Below are 25620 nucleotides of genomic sequence, written 5' to 3'. Positions count from 1 at the left end.
CAATGTAGTTCAGGCTGCCCTTGAACTCAGAAATCACCCTGCCTCTGCCTCCAGAGTGCTGGGATTGAAGGCACACACCACCATGTCTGGCAACTAAAGAGCAATTGAGCATTGGGTGTCATTGGGAATCATCTGCCTCTTTTTAAAAACTTCCATTATTACATTTTTGGGGTGTGTGTGTGTGTGTGTGTGTGTGTGTGTGTGTGTGTGTGTGTTCGTGCCAGAGACAAGCATGGAGATCAGATGACAACTTGCAGAATGTGGTTCTGTCCTTCCACCATGGGGGTCTGAGGAGGTGGAGCTCAGGTCATTAATCTTGGCCATAGCTATCCGTACACATTAAGACATCTCACCAGCCCCAGACAGGTCTCTTGGGGGAGACTATGCTAGGCACTAAAAAAAGAGTGAAGACAAAAGTAAAAACATGAGTTAGAGGAATGCCTATGAGCACCTGTACAGCCAGACCTTCTGGGGATTTGAGTGCCAAGCCAAGGTATCATGATGAGGACCACTGGACTGTAGCAATGCTCTCAGACAGACAGCCAGGAGCCTCGCAACAGCACCTGAGAGGCTGGCATCACTTCTCAGTGCACAATTACTGGATCAGCAGGCCTGAAGGACAGCTGAGAACCTGCATCTTCAGAGGTCCCAGGCACCAGGTATATGCCAGTAGTTCCAGGACTCAGGAGGCTGAGGTGGGAAATCTGGGGTTGTGAGGTCAGCCTAGCCTACTTAGGAAGACCCTGTTTCAAACATAAAAAGCCATATAATCTCTCAAAATGACTAACTAAAAACTTTATCAAGATCCATAGTTTTATTGTGTATATATATATATGTGTATATATATGTATATGTATATGTGTGTATATATATATATATATATATATATATATATATATATATATATACCATAAAGGGTGAGATGGCTAGACAAAGTAAGTGACTCTAAACTATTCAAATCCACAGGTTAGAGTTTAGACAAGAACAATGTATTTTCTATTACCAATTCTAAATTTTACTAGTCATACTAACTAGATATCTAATGGCTAAGCAAAGCAATATTTCTCTCTATGTTTCCTAGGGATGTATCTTGCAATAAAATACGTTATATTGAAAGAAGGACATTTGAATCATTACCTTTTGTGAAATATATGTAAGTTACAAATATAACCCCTTCATATTTGAATTTTAATCCCCCTTTGTTACTTTTTGATATCTGACTTACAATTTCATTAGTAGGAAATAAGCTAGACTCAAAAAAGACAAATATTGCATTGTGTGTGTTTTGGTGATGGGACAAACCTAGGGTCTTGTTACCTGCTAAGCAAGTGTTGTGCCAATGAGCTACATTCCTAGATTTCATGTGTGTGTGTTGAAGATAGAAGAAACACTGTGAAGGGTGAGAAGGGATCTAGAAGGATGAAGAACTAAGAGGATAATGGGATAAAGAAAGCTGAAACATCAAGTTTTCTCAAATATGGGCAATCTAGTGAGTGCGTGTGTGTGTGTGTGTGTGTGTGTGTGTGTGTGTGTGTGTGTGTGAGAGAGAGAGAGAGAGAGAGAGAGAGAGAGAGAGAGAGAGAGAGAGAGAGAGAGAGAGAGAAACAAGACAGGAAAATAGAACTGTATAGGGAGGGAGAAAACCAGCAGAGTGGGGTGGAAGAGTAGTAGGTCAGATAAGAGCAAAGTACAATGAGCTAGAGATATGTATATGAAATTGTCAGGATGAAATCTATTATTTAGTATAATAACAAAAACTTTACTGCAAGTAAAAAGTCATAAAAAGTCTATGCCAAATCCTCTTAGTCTGTAATAAAGACAAATATGAGAATTCTGCTGAGTCAGAGTGCATAGTGACAGCACCAGTTCTTACTCACTGCAAAGGTCAGCCTTGGCAATTGTGGAAAAGCTACTGCCATCGCACGAATGGCAGACACCAGGGTTGTTCCGCAATATCCTCCAGTCTATAGGACAAATCTACACAACAGAGTCGTCCAACCCAAAATGTTAGAGGTGCTAAAAACCCTGTCTTAGAAGGAAAGATCATTGAAAAGAATGTTGAGCATTTACTGTGGCTAATGTATTACATATATAAATATGTAAATTATAAGCCGGTATCATCCTCAGGTTTCTTTTTTTTAAAGATTTATTTATTTTTATTTTATGCACATGTATATCTGTGTGAGGGTGCCAGATCCCCTGGAATGGGAGTTACAGACAGTTGTGAGCCACCATTTGGGTGCTGGGAATCAAACCAGGGTCCTCTGGAAGAGCAGCCAATGCTCTTAACCACTGAGCCATCTCTCCAGCCCCCATCTTCAGATTTCTTTAGCAAATGGAGAAAGAATTGAATTTATGTTTAATTATACATAAATTAAAATCACCACAAATGCAAATTTTCTAAAGTATCTTTTCATTGGTTTATGTCCTTTTTTTTTCCTTCATTATTTTAGGAACCTTGGGTGCAATTTACTCATTGAGCTGAGCTTTGGAACATTTCAAGCATGGCATGGAATGCAGTTTTTACAGAAGTTGTAAGTGAAGTAGAAGTTAAGCACATGTAAATACTTATTTGTGTGTTAAAAACCCAATGGAGTGTTGATTCACCGAGAGTAAACCCTGTGTGGACTGTGATAGCTTGTCTTAAGGTCCATTGGTTCTTTTCCAATGAGGAAACTAAGGCCCAGGAGACCAGGAGACCTGTGTAAATTACAGGACATGATCTGCTTTCCTAGTCCTGACCTTCAGCACAGACACTACAAGTACCACCACTCCAGTAACACTCACTAGGTATCATCATGGGGCCCTAGGGCTGTGGCTCTGATGTGTGATGCTTTTGGAAACCCACTTGTGATTCCCTCTCCCATGCACAGTTCCCAAAGAACAAGGACTAATAACAAGTCCTCCAGGGAGCAAAAGGTGTAGGTGCTTCCTCAGAAATGTAAAGCTGAGAATTCACCCTGTGACTTCTCTCCCCATCATCCAGAACATTATTTTTCAGGAAGTATATGCCTCTGAAATCATGGATTCTCTGTGGGTAAGAGGTACCTTTGCAGCATGGGATAAGATGTCATCTGCATTAAGCTATATGGTTGAAAATATTCATAAAATCTGTTGTTCTAGCCTGGTTCTGTATAATACTTTTCTTCCTCAAGAAGAAAGTGAATTTTATTAGCTTTTAGCCAAAAATTCATGTTTGTCTGGCATTATGGCATCTGCTTAAATACCAGCAGTTGCACTCAGGAGACAGAGGCAGGAGGATCATAAATTGGAAGCAGTCTTGGACTAATAGTAGACTCTTGTGTCAAAAACAAAACAAAACAAAACAAAAACCCCACTTTGTGTGACATTCAGTGGCCAGGAAGGCATTATAAACTCAAGAGGAAATTTCTGCTCTGAATCTGATTTTGGGTGACTGTAACCTGTCTGGCAGGTCAGAAACCCAGATTCACAGTTGGTTCCCATTGGAGGAAGGGTTGGGATGTGCTAGAGCTGGATGAACTGTTCTGTAGATGCTTTGTGGCAGTCCCCTCTCTCCAGCACAGCTTGCTGACTCCTAACTTGGGGAAAGGAACCACAGGGTCTGCTTTTCAGGCAGAGGAGCATGGCTGGTGGGTTAGGGAAGACTCGTGCAGGAGACACTGACTTGTTATCTCTAGTTTGTGTCCATCTTTGCAGAAAGGGAGTCTGCTTCCCGGTGATGAGAAAAGCAGTGCTAACTGGTATTGGACATTGATATTCACATCATGTGGTCTGAATGGAATAGTACCTCTCAGAATTCAGTCACTATCACAGATTGGCCCAATGAGGTAGGCACAGTATATGCTTGTAGGCCCTCAGATGCTGAGGCAGGAGGATGTCTTGAGCCCAGGAGTTCAAGGCTGACCTAGGCAGCATAGTAAGAACTCATTAAAAAGAAGGAGGAGGAGGAGGAGGAGGAGGAGGAGGAGGAGGAGGAGGAGAGGAAGAAGAGGAAGAAGAGGAAGAAGAAGAAGAAGGAGGAGGAGGAGGAGGAAGAGGAGGAGAAGGAGAAAAGGAGAAGGAGAAGGAGAAGGAGAAAAGGAGAAGGAGAAGGAGAAAAGAAGAAGGAGAAGGAGAAGCAGAAGCAGCTTGACAACAATGGACACAACCACCAAGTGTGTGCTGGGACTCCTTTGTTAGGATCCAACACCCAACTCTTTGTGATAGATAGGGCAGTTTTCTTCAGGAAATATTTCCCATGGTAGAACAGATGCTTCTTGCATCTTTCCAAAGGCAAGCTGCCAAGGGAGAGAACAGGAATTCTGTGACATATAATGCACAGTTCCTATAGTGTTTGTAAGTTGAAATTCTGCCTTCCCTGCTTTACAAAAGTCCCAACCGAGGTGGGTTAGAGCTGAATGGAGCCTATGTCCAAAGGTTTCTCGTTGCGCAGACCCTGCCAAAGTCCTGGTTGGGGCTATTTCAGCTTCTATACTAATAAGCTCTGCATGCTATTATTAGAGAGCCTTTCCCATTAGATAATGGTCAGGCCTCTCAAGATCTATATTCGCCCCTGGTTCCAGGTACCTACTTGGATACAGCCTCCATGTTACTGACAAACACTGACAAAACATGTTAGCAGTACCCTCAGGGTCAGATGCTCTTGAATCTGAAATCCATGTCAAAGACACACCAAAAGTTCATTAGTTAAGTACCATTGTTTTATTGACAATAGGAATCATGTCTCATTAATATGAAAAATGTTACAAAAAAACAATAGTGGGTGACAATCTGCATGGTAAGTGCACCCCTCCCAACTTGAAAGTGCTTCTCCTTCATTTAGCTGCACAGGTCCTGACCGACTTGTTTTCAAAGTCTTTTAGTGACTTCATTGCTATTAATAATCAGCTCCCTGAAGGATTTCACTGGACAAAAGAGCTACACTCTATTCAGACTGAGCACATTCACATGATAGTTTGTCTATGGTCCATCAATACTGTGCCAAGAGCATAACCCTGAAAGGAAAATTCAGGTTTTATCCCTACTGAAGTGTCTACCCACAATTAAGACTATCCACAGGGTAAATAACCATAAATTGACTCATGGAGCCAGGAATACCCCAGTGCTTCCAACTAGCTCCCTAGCATTGGTTTCCTATAGGAAATTATTCATGTCCAAAAGTTTGCTACTGGGCCTGGAGAGCTGGCTTAGTGATTAAAAGTACTTGTTGCCTGGGTTTAACTCTCACATGGTGGCTCACAAATGTCTGTAAACTCCAGTTCCAGGGGACCCAATGCACTCTTCTGGCTTCTGCATGTGGCGCACATACATACATACATGTAGGCATAATACTCATACATAGAATAATAAATCTAAAAAAATTGAATGTGTTAAAAAAAAAAAGTTGCTCCCTTGAGGACATGCTCCTTCCTCCCTCTGGTTTTCACAGTATCCTGGCAGCTGCTTCTCACATTGAGAGGCACAAACATTAAAGATGACAGGAGCAACTCAGGTTTGTCCTTTGGGATGATCAAGACAGGATGTTTAATTTGTAACCTTCCAGCATTTTTGAAAGGGTCACATCCAACACTGTGACACCTTTTTTCTCTCTGTTGCATCCTATTCTTCCCACTGGTGTGGGAAGGCACCTTCTCTTGCAATCCTAGGAATTCTCCCTCTGCCTGTAACAATTCTTTGATACCTACATTTATGAGATGTTTGTTATGTTCCAAGCACTATATGAAATACTGAAACAAATGAAATAATGCCATGAAGTTCCTACAAAAGTATTGGGCACATAATACATATTCAAACATGTCACTTTCTTTTCACTTTCCCCAAAACTCTTGCAGTGAAACCATTATCCACATTTTGCAATTGATGAAGTTGAAACTGAGAGATGTTGGCTAACTTGTCTGTGCTCACATCATTAACAAGTGATGGAACCACTGAGAGACTGTCTTCTGGACAGCTTCACTCAGCTTCTTGTGCATTGTATCTTATCATAAAGTTGACTTCTAACAGGACCTGTGATGGCTTGAAAGAAAGGGGCCCCCAAAGGGAGGTATGGCTTTGTAGGAGTAGGTGTGGTCTTCTTGGAGGAAGTGTGTCACTGTGGAGGTGGGCTTTGAAGTCTCATATATGTTCAAGCCACACCTAGTGAGTTAGTTCACTTCCTGTTGCCTGCATATCAAGACATAGAACTCTCAGCTCCTTCTCCAGCACAATGTCTGCCTGTATGCCTCCATGTTTCCCACCATGATGAGAATGGACTAAACCTGAAACTGTAAGCCACCCCATTTTTTAATTTTTATTTTTTTATGTATTTATTTTTTTAAATTACACTCCTGATATTCATTACTTACACTCATGATATTAATCACATTTGTGGTATTCATAGATTACATTCGAAGTATTCATTCAATCATATATATATATACATATATATATACATATAAATTTTAAATGTTGAATGTCATTTCTTGAAGTGGGTAGAAGGTTAAATACAGGCTTATAGCACAATGGGAGGACCTCAGAGGGCAGAAGTTCACTACTGATGTTTTACAATCTTGCATCTAAGCTGTTAACGCCCATTATTCAGGATACACAGACAAGGAACTTCCCTTAAGCATTCAGGCAAGTCACCCCATTTAAATGCTTTCCTTTATAAGAGTTATTGTGGTCATGTTGTCTCTTCACAGCAGTAGAAACCCTAACTAAGACCAGACCTATGGAGCAGAGAGCTGCATTTCCCTCTAAGAAATTCATACTCCTAGGCACACTAGTATCTGGTATCCCCAGGGTTCCTGCCACTGGCCCATTGTACATACAAAGTCACTAGTGCTGAGGCACCTGCTCTGGCCATGCCCCTTCTAGATACCTTTGAGTCTTGGACTGTTTGATGAGGAAAATGCTACTAAAAGAACTCAGGTTTCAGGCTGTCTTACTCACATCATTTCACTAGAAAGTCACAGAGCCAGAGTTTGAACCCAGATCCTACTGGCTCAAGCCACCTTTGCCTGTTCTTCATGGAAGTCTTCCTTATGGCAAGTTTAAGCACAGTGACTCTCAGCACTGTGGTTAAGATACCGGCTCATCATTTTTTATTTCTTGCAATCTACTGGTATAACACAGAATTCACACGGGGAGGCATACTATCAGGCTTATAGGCCTTGTAGATAAAGAAAAGAAAGGATTTCTTCATTCCTCACATAATTCATGCTCGTTGGAGCAGGGTCTGGGTCCCTCTACTTCTTTCTCTGACCATCTTCTAAGGAACCCATTTTCCTACCTGCCTTTGGGACTCTAGTGTGGGTGTTTTTGGAGGCAGCCTTAGTTTCCCCTTCTACCTGTGCAGAACTGCAAGATCAGCCAGGGGTGAACTTCCTCAGGGGTTCTTGGGTGGTTTTCTACCTACCTTAAGATACACACATTTGCGCGACTTACTTTCCAAATTTCCAGGCAGACCGCTTGTGGTCTTCTGTTTCCAAACTCATACATGAGCATCTCAAAGTTCCTGTGGACATTGTATTCCTCTGATTTCTTGTCAGTCTTATTGCATAGGCTTTTTGTCGTCCCAACTGTCCTCATATAACTGCCTCAGTTAGGACATTTGTCTGCAATCATTTTCCAAAAACATCTTCTGGGGAGTTTCTAGAACTAGAGACTGTCCAGTCAGGTCAGATACAAACAAGTCTAGTCTCACTAGGGGCCACGAATTCCCTAGGGTTGAGGCTTTGTGGGAGCTGCAGCTCCATTCTGCTCCCTCTAATAGTGGGGCTATGGGCTGTTTTTTAAGGGTACCACAGAGCTACGGTGAGGAATGACGTAGGTCAAGTTAAAATAACACAAATTTTAGCGTTCTTACAGAAATTGAGTTGGTTTTCTTGAATAAATGATTCTGGAGTGTGGTAAGCCTTTGGTTAAATTTCCACAGTTTGATATTTCATTATTTTATGGTGGGATGAACTCTGATGTCCTTACTCGACTATTTTCATTGGCATCAACATGTTGTCATAGTTTTGAATCTATAACATCTCAGGGACAATGGGCTAATTAAATGTTAGTCATGGGAAACAATTAGGGAGAAGGAGTAAAAGGAAAGTATAATTCTTCCAGAAGCATTCACATGAGCACGTGAGGTTTAAACAGTTAACTTCTAAGCCAGTCATGGTGGCGCTCATGGCGGCAATCCCAGAACATGGTAGGTAAAGTTAGGAAGACCAGAGTCACAAGGTCATCCTGAGCTAGATAGTGAGTCGATATTTAATACTATTCAGACATTCTTAAAATTTATATTTCAACTCTTTAACCTTTACTTATTTAGTTTGCATATGCAGTTGTGTAAGTAGAAGACAGCGGGGTTCAGGGACTGAAATATGGTTGTGAGGTTGTCAGTAGTCCCTTACCTGCCAACTGCCATTTGCACCAACTGGCCAACCCAGAAAATTGTGTTTTTAAAAGTTATCTTGAAAGAGCATGATCAAATGCTGGGTGGTGGCAGAGTACACCTTTGATCCCAGCGCTCAGGAAGCAGAAGCAGACTGATCTCTCTGAGATCGAGGACAGCCTGGTCTACACAGAGAAATCCTGTCCTGAAAACAAACGAACAAACAAAGAACATGATTAAGATAAATTGTATGAACTAGAGCTGTGGCCATAGCTCAGTAAGAACACGTACACATATCACCTGTGCATGAAGTCCTAGGTTCAATCACCATCACTGTCAAAAAAATAATTTAAAGGAAAAGGCGATGTTAGGCGCAGAGATGGCTCAGCAGGTAAGAATTCTTGCTGCACAAGATGGATGACCTAAGTTTGATTCCTGGGACCTGTGGAAGGAGAAGACAGACTGACACATGCACAGGCTTGCTCCATCTGTGCTGATGAAGAACACAAGTGAGAATGTTAGATGGAGGCTTGCTGTGCCGTGAGCCTTCTCTGGCTCTTCTGACAGCCTTCTGTTTCTCCTCCAAAGCCAGGGAGATTGTCCTGTTGTTTTTCTTGACTTAGTGAAGTAACTACAAAGTGTTTTATATTTCTAAAAATAGACAAGCACCTTGAATTATGGGGGATATTAAGAACAGCCTTCCCTCACCTTCCTTGCTGGGTGGTGGCAGCGTACATCTTTGATCCCAGCACTCGGGAGGCAGAGGCAGATGGAGATCAGAGTTTGAGGCCAGCCTGGTCTACAGAGCGAGTTCCAGGACAGCCAGGACAACACAGAGAAACCCTGTCTTGAAAAACGGAAAAAGTAAATATAAACAAATAAATAAATAAGTAATCCCCAAACAAAAGCCTTTCCTGCAGGGTAAGGACTTTATTACCATTGTACTTCTTTGTTGTTGGGTTTTTTTGTTTTGTTTGTAACCTAAAAGCTCTTTGGCAATTTTTTCCTTTGTATTCCCCACCACGCACTCTTCCTGTTTTTCTCTTTTTTTTTTCTATACACATGGATGGTTTCCAAGGGAAGAATGCTCATGGATTCTAAGGAGAGTTTATAGCTATTTTTATATCTTATTTATTTATTTATTTATAATTTATTATAGTATTCCATACTAAAGAAATGAATCCAAACTTTTCAAGTAGTTTTAAAATGTTGAAATATTTGTAATGTAAATTCCATTGCATTTTTCAGAATTCTCAGCCGTAACCCTCTGACAGTTGTTGAAGATCCTTACTTTTATAAGTTGCCAGCGTTAAAATATCTGTAAGTATTGTGGCAATCTCATGGTTCCTTAGATGATTTCTGCTCTTCTTTATTTCCATCAGGAGGGTATTTTCCCTTAGTGATGAAAAAAATCACAGTTTTAGTTTTAACTAGATTGTTAAAAAAAAAAATCATTGACAACAGGATGGAAAGCCAGACGAGGTGGTGCCTGCCTTTAGTTCCAACACTTGGAAGGCAAAGGCAGGCAGATCTCTGTGAGTTACAGACCATCCAGGGCTACACTGGAAGATACTGTCTCAAAAAAAATTGAAATAAAGTAGGAGCCTGACAAGATAGTTCAGCAAATCAAGGGGCTTGCCACCAAGGATAAGGACCTGAGTTCAAGAACTAACTCATAGTATGTGTCCTTTGACCTCCACATCTGCATTGTGGCACATGTACATACACACACACAAAAAAAAAAAATTAATTTTTTTTAAAAAGAAGGAAAAGGGGTTGGAGAGATGGCTCAATGGTTAAGAGGACTTAATGCTTCTAGAGAAAACCGGGTTCAGTTCTCAGAACATATCAGCTGGCTCACAACCTCCTGGAACTCATTCCAGAGCATCTGTGTTGCCTTCTGGTCTCAACAGGCACCAGAACATACATGCATACACATAAATAATAAGTAAACATTTTAAAAAAAAATGAAAAAGAAGCCCTGTGTGGTGGTGCACACCTTTAGTCACAGCACTTGGGAGGCAGAAGCAGGCAGGTTGCTATAAGTTTAAGGCCAGCCTGGTCTATATAGTGAGTTCCAGGCCAGCCAGGGCTACACAAAGAGATTTTGTCTCAAAACTTAAAATACCCAGATTCCTGTATTTTTAATATAAGTAGTGTATACAGGCTGACAGGACTTTAAATAAATAGGAAATAACTGTTTAGAAAGTAAAGTGAAAAATAAACTATAGAGTGGTGGTTGTAATAGGGTGAATGCAATATCAAAATGAGAAGGAAGATAATGACAGAAAAGACAGGTTCTATTCTATGCCAGGGTCATTAAATTAACTAGTAAACTTGCTTTTTTTTTTCAATAAGAGCTCTATGAAATAATCTTCTGCGGCAATAAGATTTTACTTTTATTTATGTTTACCTGTATATGTGTATGTCTGTATGCTAATATGCCCACATGTGTGGAAGTATCTGGAGAGGCCAGAAGAGGGCAGTAGATGCTATGAAGTAGGAGTTCCATGTGAGCTGCCCAACATGAGTGCTGGAAACTGAACTCAGGTCCTCTGCAAGAGCAAGCAGTAAATGCTCTTCACCTCTGAGCCATCTCCAACCCCAACAATCAATTCCTGAGCCAGAGAGCTTCATAGGAAAGCCAGGGTCTAAGTAACCACATGTGACAAAAATGGTTCCTCATGAAATCTGGCTTTCTCCTTCAGAGACCTGGGAACAACCCAAGTGCCACTGAAGGCGCTTGAGAACATCCTCATGATGACTCTGGAGCTGGAACATCTGTAAGGTTCATTTTCTTGGAATAATTTCACTTAGATTTTAAAATGTTAATTCGTGTGTGTGTGTGTGTGTGTGTGTGTGTGTGTGTGTGTGTGTGTGTACTACAGCATGAGTACGGAGGTCAGAGGACAGCTTTGTGAGTTGGCTCTCTTATTACACTGTGGGTTCCAGGGATCAAACTTGTTTATGGGGCAGGGGACTTTCTGCTGAGCCATCTTGCCAGCCCTAGATTTCTTTATGGTTTCTTGTATTTTAAATGTTTTGAGATTTGCCTTATTTCTTGAGTCTGAGGTATTGAGGTATAATTTTCATGCAATTAATTCAAGTACGTGCTTTATTGAGCTTTCATGGTTAGTTCCATAACCACTATTACATCACTGATACAGACCATTTGTCCCTCCTAAGGGCCCCTCCTGAACCTTTGCACCCCTCCCACCATCAGCCCCTGTGATCCACCAATCTTATTTCTAGCCCTACAGTTTTTCCTTCCCCAGCACATCTCATAAATGACATCCCATAGTGTGTGGCCTTTTGGATTTGTCTTCTCTCCCTGAGCATGATCTTTAGCGTATCTCACCAGCAGTATGAGAAAGCAATGTCTTGAAGGTGTTCATCTGGACTTGGGGTCCTTATCCTTTCGAATTATACAGGCATGGTCATTGTGATTGATCCTTGATGCCATTTAACTACATCATATGATTAAAATAAACTGTTTTAGATTTGAGATGATTTCTAGTATTTTTTACTCACAACAGGAATAGGGAAAAAGTATCCCTAGGTTGGAGGCTTGCCCAGGCCCTTCTTCCTGTTCATGACCAACAGAGGGAGACTTGAGCTGGGAGGAGAGGCTTCTTCCACCCATGTCACCTAGTGCTGTTCCCGTCACCTTTGTTTTAGGCACAAACCCACCCTGACCCTCGCCCTTCTTTGAGCACCTCTGTCCTCCTCCATGATTATTTTCAATTTCAGGGAGCAGCAATTTGCCTTTGAGTCCCCACCCAACTGCCCACGCCGCGTGCCTCAAGAACTCCTTCCTCTCCAACCCTGTGGTGGCCTTGGCCTGCCTCTTCTGCACCTCAGTAAGGCTTTTCCAGTAAACCAATGTTCTGTCTTCCTGTTTATAGGATCTTGCCTAAACACATGGTCTGCTGCCTCTGCAAATATAAAGCTGATATTGAGATTGTCTGCAAGACAATCAAACTGCATTGTCATATTGGATGTCTGATAAACACCACATATTGTCGTGAGTCTCTTCCTGATAAATGTTTTAATATTGACATATAATTTTAACTGGTAAATATAATTTTTCTTTTTAAATTATTTTTTATTTTAATTAAAATTAATTAATCACTTCCTTTCCTGCCTTCTAACCCCTCTCATATCCCCCTGACTCCCTCTCAAACTGACTCTTTTTCCTGATTCTTATTGCTACATATACAGAGATATAAACACATAAATATATAATATGACTTGCTGAATCTTGTTGGTGCTGCTGTGTGTATATGATTCATGGCTGACCACTTTTATTGGATAACCAATTAGGAGGCTCCTCCCTGGGAGAGACTAATTCTCCATCTCTCAGCAGTCATTAACTGCCTGTAATTCTTTGTCTAGGAGTGGGGCCTCATGACATTTTCCCTTTAATATGTCTATTAGTGTTGTCCTTGTTCAGGTTTTGTGTAGGCAACAGTATTTTTGAGGTGGTACGGGTGTAACTTTCCTGTCATTCCTAGATGACAAAATCTCAACGGCTGACTTCCTGGTCCTCTGGCTCTTACAATCTGTCTACCACCACACCCCCTTCTGTGGTGGTCCTAAAATTTATTAATTCTTTACTTCTATTTCTTCATTTGTAATAGAACTCCCTAAACTTCTGAATTTCTCTCTTGTAAAAATTGGGCTCTCGGATATTATTGCATTATTTAAAAATATGATTGTTCTGTGGGCCAGAGAGAGAGCTCCGAGGATCAAGATGCTTGCCACACACATCTGGTAATCCTTTAAAAAAAAAGCAGTTAGTTAGTTAGTTAATTAGTTAGTTAGTTAGTTAGTTATAAGAGGGTATCAGACATCACTACAGATGGTGTGAGTCACCGTGTGGGTGCTGCGAATTGAACTCAGGACCTTCAAAAGAGCAGCCAGTGCTCTTAACCTCTGAACCATCTCTCCAGCCCCACATCTGGTGATCTTAATCAATTTCTGGAACTCCCATAAAGTTTGAAAGAAAGAAAAACTCCACAGAGTTGCCTTCTGACCTCCACACTCAAACCATCATAAATGTATCCATACACATCATGCACATGCAGACACAATATATGTACATACATACACATACACATACACACATGAAGCTAGAGAGATAGTTTAGTGGTTTAAAGTACTTGCTGCTCTTGCAGAGGACCAGGTTCAGTTCCCAGTACCCACATGGTAGCTCACAATCATCTATAACTCCAGTTCCAAGGGATCCAATGCCCTCTTATGATCTCTGCAGGCCAGGCACACATGAGGTACACATATGTAAATGCAGGCAAAACACTCATACACATAAAATGAATTCTTTAAAAACATATACTTATTAGCCAGGTGGTGGTGGCTGCAGTGGTGCACGCCTTTAATCCCAGCCCTCAGGAGGGAGAGGCAGGCGGATCTCTGTGAGTCTGAGGCCAGCCTGGTCTACAGAATGAGTTCCACGACAGCCAGGACTACACAGTAAAACCCTGTCTCAAAAAAACCAAAGAAATATATACATATAAAGTTGTTCCATACACAAAAAGAGCAAGAGATGGACTGGAACAGGACGGGTGACATAAATGTTCACATTCTGTCAACTATATACACTATGCTCCGTACCTTGCTTCAGTGGTCACTTATCATAAATGGCACTGCCGCCTGCAGCTGGATTTATATACATGATCTCAAGCACCCCTGACCTCTAGGGAAGATATAGATGATTTTTTTTGTTTTCTTATGCACTTTCTGAACACTGTGATGCCCTTTGGTTTAGAATCCAAGAGCTTCTCATTCTAGAAACAGTGAGTGCTGCCTGCCTCTCCTAATAGAACATGCTTAGATTGGCCAGCTCTGTATTTGTGCTCAGCCTCAAGTTTTTCTAGCCACAGGTCACTTGTGTGATTTTAATGAGTTGTTTGTTGTTTGTTAGTTTTTTAAGGAAGGGTCTCATTATGTAGGCTTGGCTGGCCTAGGACTCCCTGAGTGTTCCAGGCTGGCCTAGGGCTCCCTGAGTGTTCCAGGCTGGCCTAGGGCTCCCTGAGTGTTCCAGGCTTGCCTTGAACTCATACAAACCTGCCTGTCTCTGACTCTGGAATTTTTATTTATTTATTTTTTATTTATTTATTTATTGATTTTTGGCCAGGATCATAGGTATACGCCACCATGTCTGGTGTCATATGATTTTTAAAGTGTTTTTCTAAGTGGAGTGTGGTGGCACATGGTGGTAATGCCACCTACTCAGGAGGCTGAGACAAAAGGAGCCCATTCCAAGGCCACATAGGCAACTTAGTGAGACCCTGTATTCCAACTGCGATCTTTTCCTGAGGTCTGAACGTGGGCAGCTCTCCATAGGCGCCCTGTGTGTATGCTGTAGAATGTTCCAAGCAGCTGCTTGGCTGGTCCTGTCCCCTCTGGTTGTCATTGCCATTTCATAGGTTTAAATTTGGGGTTATTTTTCTCTCCACTCATGGGTGCTCCATCCAGCATTTGCTGACCCCTAATTTATTTGGTTGCGTTAAATGGCTGTGGACTGGGGAAGGGCTGCCAGTGTCCTCTGACCCAAAGCAATCTCTTCGTCTCTGACAGTTGAGGCCTCTATAGGGAACCCAGAAGGACCGTTCATGAAGGTGTTGCAGTCCCGGAAAGAGAACACCAGCACAGAGCTTGCTATTGAACCCGAAAGCAGCGCTTTAGAAAAAGATGCTCTTAGCTCTTCAGGCTTCATGAATGAACAGCTGGACTTTAACGATGAAAGTGATGTTATTAGTGCCCTAAATTACATACTGCCATATTTCTCAGAGGGAAATCTGGAAGATGTAGTGTCAACATTGTTACCATTCATTAAACTGCTGTTTTCTAATATACAAAGTACAGATAATTCACTGGAACCCTACAAAAATGATTCAAGGAGTCTTGCTCTTAACCCTGTACCAAAGGCAAGTAAGATGGCTTACAAAAATAAACTGAATAAGCTTTATTTTCTAGAGAATTTGTTAGATGCAGAAATCGATGAGGTTAGAAAGAAAGAGAAAACCGCCATGCTTATGCAGCAGTCTAGCCGCTTGGGTTCCAAATTTAAACGACGGATATTTGAAAAGAGATGGGAACCTGCCCAGGCAGAGGAAAGCAGTCTTGCAGAGATTGAGAAGGCAGAGAAAAGGCTCCACAGGATGAACAGAGTGCTCCAGGGGACAGGAAGCATACAGAAAAGGCATTTCAAGGACGTGAGTGCCAAGAGCCTGTGGAGCAAGCAGAGTGACCACGCACCTATGGAGAACATCGCCAAAGACGGGCAGCTCAGGAGCCCACCCACAACAGAGCTGCAGCAGCTCCATCCGGGGCAGAAGCCCAGGAAGTCAGGGGGAAATTCCTTCCACTCAGAGCCCTTGCTCCCAAAGGAACACAGGGAGGCAGTGTCTTCTCCCCCAGAACAGTCCCTGGTGGACGAGGCAGCCACTACAAAGTCTCTACCTGAGTTCATAGACAGACGAAAAGACTTGTCTTACACCATTTATGTTTTAGAAAGTGCAAATGCCAATGTGAAAAGAACGAAGGGGTCTAATCCTAATTTACAGTCTGAAGAGAGACATCGAAACCTTAGGAAGAAAAAGTCTCATTTCCAGTTGATTGCAAAGAAGCCAGCATCCTCTGCAGTGAGGAGCCTGGTAAATTCCCCTGCGGGAAGGGTCTTTTCATCTTTAGGAGACCTGAGTTATGCAGGAAAGCCTTTTTCAGAATTATATGCTGCTTCAGAACCTTCTACAGAAAAACCACCTGAAGAAAATCATACTACAACAGTTAATACAGTTAATACTGGAGGAAACAGCCTCAAAACAAACACCACTACTGTGCCTGAAGGAGCTGCATCAGAGACTACAACCCCTGAGAATCCGGCTACAGAGTCCAATGTGACTACATCTGATTCAATTACAACTGTTAAGCAAACCAGTGAGCCACCGTTAGACTTCATCTTGGGGGCTCACTCACATGTCCATTTCAAAGAAAATGAGTACCCATTGGTGATGTCACCAGGTGATCAGTTTGAATCTCATCTAAACAAGCAGCTGCGGCCCCTTATCCCCAACAATAACGTGAGGAGGCTTATTTCTCATGTTATCAGGACTTTGAAGATGGACTGCACTGACTCCCACGTGCAACTGTCCTGTGCCAAGCTCATCTCCAGAACAGGGCTCCTGATGAAGCTTCTCAGTGAGCAACAAGAATTCAAGTTGTCCAGGACCGACTGGGATACAGAGCAGTGGAAAACCGAAAACTACATCAATGAGAGCACAGAAGCCCAAGGTGAACAGAAGGGTCTGGAACCAAGTCAGGTGAGGATAGTGCCGGAATGTAGGGCCCCTGCCTTCTCAGTCATTCAAGCAGAAAGACCAGGGGCTCCCACTCCAGATCTTGTATTGGCCACACACTAGAGACAGTGATTTCTGCTGTGCTTCGGTGTGTATTTTGCTGAGTTGTTTTGTTTTGTTTTTGAGACAGGGTCTCCCTATGTAGCCCTGAATTCCTGGAATTCCCATGCAAACCAGGCTGGCCTGGAACCACAGAGATCCACCTGCCTCTGCTTCCCAGTGCTGGGATTAAATGTGTTTTGCTACCACACCTAGCTTCCACTGTTTCTAAATTTAGAGACTGAAGCAGACCTAAAACACAGAATATAATGAAGTATACAATAATAAAGCATGTAATACATTGGATCCAGTATGATCTCTTATAAATCTGAAAGCTACTCACCTAGAAGATTTTTTTTTTGGGGGGGGGTTGTTTTTGTTTTTGAGACTGGGTTTCTCTGTGTAGCTTTGGGCCTTTCCTGGAACTCACTCTGTAGACCAGGCTGGCCTCGAACTCACAGAGATCCACCTGCCTCTGCCTCCTGAGTGCTGGGAATAAAGGTGTGCACCACCATCACCCGGCTTAGAAGAATGTTTTTAGGTTTGTTTGTTTGTTCTATATCATTTTGTTGTTCAGTGTAGATCAAACCCAGCACCTAGCACAAGCTAAGCAAGGGTTCGAGCACAGAGGTACATGCCCGGACCTTGGTTCTTTGTCAGAACCTCACTGTACAGTCAGTCCAAAGTGGCCTGCTCACCCTGTGGCTGAAGCTGGAACCAATCTCCTATGAGTCCTCCTAGCTTACTTCCCAGTTGCTAGATGATCTATATGCTACCATGCACAGCTCAAGAATGAATTTTGAGCAATTAGCCTTCACCTTCTCTCATTCTTTTTACTTTATCACTTGACCACAGAAATGACTATTTATTCATTTATCTTGTACGTTTTAGCTCACAAAAGCAGTTCCAGGATACGGCTACAACAACAAAGTCATCTTGGCAATATCTGTAACTGTAGTGGTGACAGTTTTGATTATCATTTTCTGTCTCATTGAGGTAAGGACAACAGGACATTCATGTGTCCAGAATGTACTCTGTGTGTGTAATAGATTTAGGACCTGCGAACTGAAAACCTGAGCCATTACTCTCTGTCTACAATGATGTCCCTGTGTGTTCACGGGTATTCTGTCTGTGCAGCAGGGCTCCTCAATGTCAGGTCGTTATGTAACATTCTGATTTGATGTCAGGGGTGGTGTGGGTGTGAGACACCATGGGAGCAATGGAGAGTTCTCTGCCGGTGAGGATGGTGGAACTGTGAGTGTAGAAGGCAGAGGATGTCCTCTGGCCACTGCAGAGACAACACCTCTACTCCCACTGTGGCTGTGACCTCCGGGAAATCTCTGTCAAGTCCTCCATTGCTCTTTAGTTGTGTTTACACTTCCGCCCTGTCCTTGCATTTATTCAAAAATGTTTACGTGTTTGGATATTTTATCTGTATGCATGTCTATGCACCACTGTTGTGTGATATATTTTTCCTGGAGAGACCACACATACACACATACATTACTTACCTTGAAAGAGAGTCCATGACGGACCAAAGTAAAAATTGCACCAATGTGGTGAACCAGTGGGTTTTTTATTAGGGTTACAAGCAGGAGCATGGGTGAGGGGTTACTGAAAAGGAGCAAGGAGAACTCAAAGAGCAGCATCACCAGGATCCTATTCCAGCGTGGGTAACAACTCTCCAAATCCAGAAATCCTGGGGCTCTCTACACTGCAGAGCTCGTCGCAGTTTGAGTACAGTGCCACCACTGTCACAGTCAAATGTCTCTGTCAGCAGTTTGCGGCTCAGTCTCCAGGGCCAGCCACTGTATCCTCTTTTGTTCTGTTGGGCAGGGGCTCTCGATACTCTTCCATGACTGTGTTTTCAGACTTGCCAGCTTTTCTTCACCTCCCATTTCCTGCTTGAGGCTGGTAAGCCTTCTCCTTCCCTCCTAGAAGAAATGTCCAATCCAGAGGAGTATACCATAGAATAACTACCAGAAGAGGTGGTGGGATCCCCTGGAACAAGTTACAGGTGCTGGTGAGCCACTGTGTAGGTGCTGGCAATCCAGTCCAGGTCCTCTGCAAGAGCAGCCAGCGCTCTTAACCGCTGAGCAGCGCTCCAGCCCTCTACTTGTGTTGTCATTGTTTCTTCCGCCCATTTAGAAGGCACCTGTGAGGACTGAGAGTACACAGCATTTCTCCTGTAGTAGACAGTCACGGTGTTCAGTGAAAGACAGACATTAAGTCAATTACCGAATGAGGAATAATAAAAATCCAATATGTTTTTTTTTTCTTGGTTTTTCGAGACAGGGTTTCTCTGTGTAGCTTTGTGCCTTTCCTGGAACTCACTTGGTAGTCCAGGCTGGCCTCGAACTCACAGAGATCCGCCTGGCTCTGCCTCACGAGTGCTGGGATTAAAGACGTGCGCCACCACCGCCCGGCCCAATCCGTATTTAAAGTAGCATACAGAACCAGGCTTGGTAGCATACTCCCCTAATTCTAGTACTTTAGAGACAGAGGCAGGAAGATGGGGAGTTCATGGCCACCCTCAACTACATGGTGAGTTGAAGCCAGCATGGGATACATTAAACATTGTCTAAAAAGTCCAAAGATACTAAAAAATTAAGTATCATATAGAGAAAAGCAATGGACAGACCAGTTATTCTTAACGTTTGTGTCTATAGGCAAGGATGTTGGGGATTAATTTTAGGTCTTGTGCAAGCTAAGTAGGTGCTCTGCCACTGGGCTACCTGCCCAGACACAGAGTTCTGAAATGTCACCCTTTAATCCTCTGGTCATTGGGGGGACAGGAATAAGTGGTACTAGAGCAGCCATCTAACTGCTTAGCGGACAGCTACTAAAAGCTACTTTTCACCTTAAAGAAACAGCTGCTGCCGGGCGGCACTCGGGAGGCAGAGGCAGGCAGATCTCTGTGAGTTCGAGGCCAGCCTGGACTACCAAGTGAGTCCCAGGAAAGGCACAAAGCTACACAGAGAAACCCTGTCTCGAAAAAACAAAAAAAAAAAACAAAAAAAAAAAAAAGAAAAGAAAAAAGTAAGCAAGCAAGCAAGAAAGAGAAACATCTGCCGGGCGGTGGTGGCGCACGTCTTTAATCCCAGCACTCAGGAGGCAGAGCCAGGCAGATCTCTGTGAGTTCGAGGCCAGCCTGGGCTACCAAGTGAGTTCCAGGAAAGGCACAAAGATACACAGAGAAACCCTGTCTCGAAAAACCAAAAAAAAAAAAAAAAAAGAAAAGAAAAGAAAAGAAAGAGAAACATCTATCAATAAATGTAAGGGGAAAACATGATAGAGAAAATAGTAGTTCTAAAAATAAACATGTGGAGATACAGAGCTGTCTAGTCCCAGCTCCAGAGGCAGAAGCCTTGGGTGGGTCTGCACATTGTCTTTGGCATCCTTAGGAGTGTCAGCACTGTGTCTACCAAGCACAGGACCGAGTTCTCCATTCACTGTCTGATCGAATCACAGACTCCTTCAGGGAAGGTAGAGCTTATCAAGCCTCTCCTAGGATGAAAGAGCAACTTAAGGCCCAGTGGCCAAACCAATAGTACAGTGCCCTGTTCCCCGATCCTGAAGCCTGTACCCGACCCTTCACACACACCACTGGTCGGTTTCACCTTCTTAGAGACCAACAGGAAGTATTGGGAGTGTGGGAGTAAAATGAAACCACCCAAAGCATTGATACATTGCATGGAAAGACCACCCAGTGGAGAAGGAAAGTGTCTAGAGAAAGCCACACTCATCTACCAGCCTGTGCCTCCTTCTGTATGAGTCATGCTCTCATTATAGAGGCTTTGCCACCTCAGGGAATCCAGGCACGTTCTAGTACTGCTTTCTAGCACTTTCCTAGCACTATTTTGTCGTTTGTACATGTTTCCCCCACCCCAGAAGAGAAGGAGCTTGAGACAGGGTCTCCTATAGCCAGAATGACCTGGAATTCACTATGTACCTGAGGCTGGCCTTCAACTCCTGATCTTCCTGCCTCAGAATCAGAGACATGTGCCACCATATCCAGCACCTTAGCAGATATATACATATTAACCACTATATATAAATAACATTCATATATATATATATATATATATATATATATATATCCATTATATGTGTGTGTTTGAGATAGCGCGCGCACGCGTGTGTGTGTGTGTGTGTGTGTGTGTGTGTGTGTGTGTGTGTGTGTGTGTGTACACTGGGTATTTTGCCTGTATGCATGTCTGTACAGCATATTTGTGCCTGGTGTCTATGGAAGCCAAAAGAGTACTGGATCCTCTGAAACTGAAGTGACAGTTATGAGCCACCATGTGGGCCCTGGGAATTGAACCTAGGTCTTTGAGCCTTTAGACTGCTAAGCGGTGTGGCTTGGCCCTCCACCTCTGTTTTGGTAGTTGGCTCCCTCTTGCAGGCAGCTGCCAGGAGATGCTTTTCTGTACAGCAGCCAGCGTGACAGATTGTGGGAACCTGCCATGTGGCTTAGCTCATAGTGCACTGGCTGCTCAAGCTCACAGGCTGTGGTCAGGTGACACGTCCCTGTACCATAGGCCAGTATGAGAGACATGAGACTAGGAAGCTGCTCCTGGCTCTGTTTCTGTGTGTCTAGAACCCTTTTCCAAGCTCTCTCAGGTTTTATGGATGTAGTTGCATAAAGTTTGGGTACCATTTGTTGGCGGATATTTCTTTCCCACCCACCAGTTCCCCCAAATAACCGACACGGAGACTTACTATTAATTACAAATGCTCAGTCAATAGCTCAGGCTTCTTACTAGCTAACTCTTGCATTTAAATTAACCATATTTCTTATCTATGCTCTGCCACATGGCTGGGTACCTTTTCTCAGCACTGCATGCCCATCTTGCTTCTCTCTGCACCTGCTGGTGACTCCTCTGACTCCACCCTTCTCCTTTCCACATTCTCACTTTGGCTCTCCCACCTAACCTTATTCTGTTCATCTATTGGCCACTCAGCTTCTTTATTAATCACAGCAACACATATTCACACAGTGTATAGGAATATTCCACAGGACTTCTGGAAGGGAAGTCAGTGCTCCTTAGTGCTGAGCCATCTCTCCAGCCTCTCTTATTTATATATATATTTAACCCATCTAGAATTTATTTTATTTTTGAGGGGTATGGCTGAGTCAGGGAATATCCCTCCATGACAAGAATATCTAGATTTGAAATAATTTTTATTGAATGATTGGCTCTTTCATCACTGGTCTAAGATACATCTATGTCTGGACATTTATTGATCCTGCTATTGTTCCTGTGCCAGGACAAGAATCACACTGCTAATCAGAGTTGCTTTGTTCAGTAACTGAACCCCCCCCCCCCCATTACTGAATAACTCCTGTTGCCTTGGTAGGGCAAGCTCCTGGTCTCTGATCTGTTTTTCCATGCATTGTGTAACTGTTTTTGAAAGTTTCCCTACCAAGTGTCAGCTGGTCTTATTTTGTTGAAAGAAAGAAAGAAAGAAAGAAAGAAAGAAAGAAAGAAAGAAAGAAAGAAAGAAAGAAAGAGAAAAAAGAAAGAAAAAGAAAGGGAGGGAGGGAGGGAAGGAGGGAGGGCAGAAGGAAGAAAGAAAGGAAGGATGGAAAGGGGGAGGAACGGAGGGACGGAGGAGGGAGGGAGGGAGGGGGAGGGAGGAAATGTTGAGACTGGAGAGATACTCAGAGGTTGAAGCACTTTCCACACAAACATGAAGATCAGACTTGAGAGTTAAAATTCTCAGGACCTAGGGAAATTCCAGCCAGGCATGGTGGCGTGGCAGCCACCAGTAATTCCCACTCCCAAAGGCAGATATAGTATTGCCCAAGTGCAAGCTGTGCAGTGAGGCTAGTCCTATCAGTGAGCCCTGGATTTGATTAGCCCTGAATCGGGAATGAGAGGCAAGAGCTAGCTGATGTCTGACGTCAGTCTCCAGCCTCCATAAGCATATGCACACGCACACATGCACATTCACTACACATAAGCACACAGCACACACGTGAGCACACACACGGAAGTAGGAAAGACGAGATTTAACAGAAAGCATGGCATTTACAGTTGTCCTTCATTTGACAGTTGATTCCTCACCTTCACTGCCGCCCCCTCCTCTTCCTCCTCCTTCCTCTTCTCTTGGGGACTAAACCTGGGCCTGCCCTCCACCACTGACCTGCGCCTGCCTCTGAGCATTCACTCTTGTTTCAGTTTGGTTTTTGTTTTCAGACAGAAACTCACTCTGTGGCCTAGGCTGGCTTGTCATTTCTCATAATGTTCTCCAGAAGAATTACAAGGTTTTCATCAAAGAATTCACTCACTCTAAGTTATATTTATTCCGAGACACTGTCCACCTCATTGCCATCATAAACAGCATCTTGCAGTTTCTACTTTGTCTTGAAGGTACATAAGAATCCACTGGGCTCGGGACCCTTATCTCTTCTAGTTTGTGACTAGCCAACAGTATTGAATCCTCTTACTCTAATGAGATGTTAATTGTCTTGAACTTTTTGGTTGTTCATTGTTTCAGATACTAACAGTAATAGTTTGGCTCCTTTCTCCCCAATATTTTTTTGAGGAAATGTTTATTTTCCTTATCACATTTCAGGACCTCACCAAAAGACATGTGCTTTGTAGCTGTGGTAAAAGGTGTGTTCTGCTCTTGCTCTTCTGGTAGATACTTTGGTGAAGTTAAAGATATTTGACTTTTAGGAGTTTTTATTAGGACTTGGTGAGTTTCATGTAAAACAGTCAATACACTGTACTTTGTGCCAGCTACATGGGAGCCCCTAACTGAGGGATTAGGAAAGACTAGCAGGGCACATGTTAACAAAGTAAAAGGAATGGCTAGAAATTGGAGACAGCAGTCACTGTGATAATCATGATTGTATTTGCTTCCAAAACAGGTTTATTCTCACAGAGCAACAAGAGAGGGAGATGAAGAAAAGTCCACAAGGTAAATACAAGATTAGCAATCATTCAAGGAGAACCTAAGAGCTAGCAGGGAGCGGAGCCTCATTGGGGAACCTCAGGAAGAACATGATTTCCCCTAATGTCTTGCCTGGCTCGCCAAAGAGGCAGATATACCCAGGCCTAGCAAGGAGGGTGCCAAGTACCACCATTTCTTTAGGGAAAGAAGGTTAGGCTGTGCCTGTTCTGCTGTTGGTAGCATCGGGAACTCACTATGTAGCCAAGGCTGGCCTCAAAGTCTTGTTTCAGCCTCCCAAGGACTGGAATCATAGGTATGATCCATTATGCCCAACTAGCCATGACCTTTAAACTGTTCTCATGACCCACTCATCAGAGGCAGTCTGCAGGGTGAAATTCTGTGAGCCTGTCAGCTGTGCTGTGGACTTGGGCATTGCACTTGGAAGATAAAGCAGCTAGGCACGCAGGAGCGTCTCCCACCTCAGCAAGTCTGCATGGGAGAGTTGGTCTGAAGGGCACTCATGGGAGAGGCTCTGGAGAGCAAAAAGCTTCTGCCCAGGGTGGCTTCTTTAAAGTGATAAGTTTGTTGAAAAGGATAAGTGGAGCTATTGTCATGCTGGTGCCTTGGCTATGCTCCAGGACAAGCCACATCCAAAGATCTGCCCAGAGGCATTGTGGGGCCCTTAGAACAGACTTGGAAAGTTCCTAGAAGCCAGACATGCATGCATTTGTTCTCAAGTCCCAATGCTGGGGTGATTTTTGTTATTGGGAGAGCCAAGATATCCCCTACACACACACACACACACACACACACACACACACACACACACACACACACACACGCACACGCACACGCACACACACAAATGACACAATCACTAACTGTCTTCTGCATGTGTTTTCTTCCAAGGGGTAAGAAATCCTACAAGGACAGTGAGAGTCAGGTAAGCCTGAGACTCGGTGCTGTGCCTGGAGAAGGCAGGGGTTAGCAGAACTAATGTCTCCCCTTCTGTTTCCTAGGAAGGATTTTTCTGGCTAAGGTGGCCACTATGGCTTAGGGATATGTATAGGCCGCTGCATGACACACGCAAGAAAAACATGGCTCAGGATCTACAGGACAAGGAGTCCTCTGGAGAGGAGGAGATTTTCAATAAGAACGTACCAAGGTAAGTGTTAGCACAGATGAGGAGCTGTGGGCAGGTTGCTGGTGTCAGGGTGTGAAAGCCTCGGCCTTGCTCTTGCAGGGAGGGCAAGGAAGAAGTGGTGGTGATCCAGACCCGAGTGTCGACCACCGATGCAGAAGAGAGCGAAGCAGCCGATGCTGAAACCACAGAGTGAACTGCTACCCTTTATTAATAAATTATTTTTTGTAGATTCGTGAGTGTCAAAGGCCTTTGTACTCAAGTAAATGAAAACTGATGCACAGTAAGTGAGAGTGTGGGCCTACAAGACGGCTCATCATTGAGAGCAGTGGCCATGCTTGAGCCAGAATCCAAGTTTAAGAAAAGGCTGCATGGGGTGGCAAGCATCTGTAACCAAAGCACTCCTGTGGCAACATAGGAGGTGAAGACAGGAGAGTCACTTAGAAACCCACAGGCCAGCTAGCCTAGAGAACCCAGCAAAAAAAACAGATAAGAGAGACCCTGCCTCAACAGTGCTAGGCCAAAACCAGCTCCCAAATATTGTCCTATTGTCCTGAGCTCCACATGATTGTCATGGCATGCATGAACCTACTCCCCACCCCCTTTCTCTCTCTCTCTCTCTCTCTCTCTCCTCTCTCTCACACACACACACAAACACACACACACACACACACACACACACACACACACACACACACGCACACACACACACACACACACATAAAACTTTTAAAATTGAGAATGTGCCTACTGATCACAGAAATGCTGCCATTCTGGTGGTAAGAAGCCTGGTCCCAGTCAGGGATGGT

General features: G+C 43.4%; 1 protein-coding gene across 3 annotated transcripts in view; it reads left to right on the top strand.

Annotated features, from left to right (window-relative positions):
- The window catches only part of LOC102914885 (leucine-rich repeat-containing protein 37A-like), a 71420-nt gene extending 46377 nt beyond the window's left edge, over nt 1–25043 (top strand). For all 3 annotated transcript variants that reach the window (XM_076543483.1, XM_076543484.1, XM_076543482.1), the window contains 11 exons: nt 1082–1153; nt 2454–2534; nt 9599–9670; nt 11059–11133; nt 12256–12374; nt 14948–16692; nt 17659–17763; nt 23648–23697; nt 24580–24613; nt 24690–24835; nt 24914–25043. In XM_076543483.1, coding sequence (XP_076399598.1) covers nt 1152–1153; nt 2454–2534; nt 9599–9670; nt 11059–11133; nt 12256–12374; nt 14948–16692; nt 17659–17763; nt 23648–23697; nt 24580–24613; nt 24690–24835; nt 24914–25007 — 2523 coding nt within the window. In that variant the 5' untranslated portion in view covers nt 1082–1151 and the 3' untranslated portion in view covers nt 25008–25043. The remainder of the gene's footprint in view (nt 1–1081; nt 1154–2453; nt 2535–9598; nt 9671–11058; nt 11134–12255; nt 12375–14947; nt 16693–17658; nt 17764–23647; nt 23698–24579; nt 24614–24689; nt 24836–24913) is intronic.
- Nucleotides 25044–25620: the final 577 nt, after the last annotated feature.

This window comes from Peromyscus maniculatus, chromosome 8 (genome assembly GCF_049852395.1).
Source record: "Peromyscus maniculatus bairdii isolate BWxNUB_F1_BW_parent chromosome 8, HU_Pman_BW_mat_3.1, whole genome shotgun sequence".
Classification (NCBI taxonomy): domain Eukaryota; kingdom Metazoa; phylum Chordata; class Mammalia; order Rodentia; family Cricetidae; genus Peromyscus; species Peromyscus maniculatus.
The sequence above is the reverse complement of the archived record's forward strand: the minus strand, read 5'-3'. Positions and strand labels throughout refer to the sequence as shown.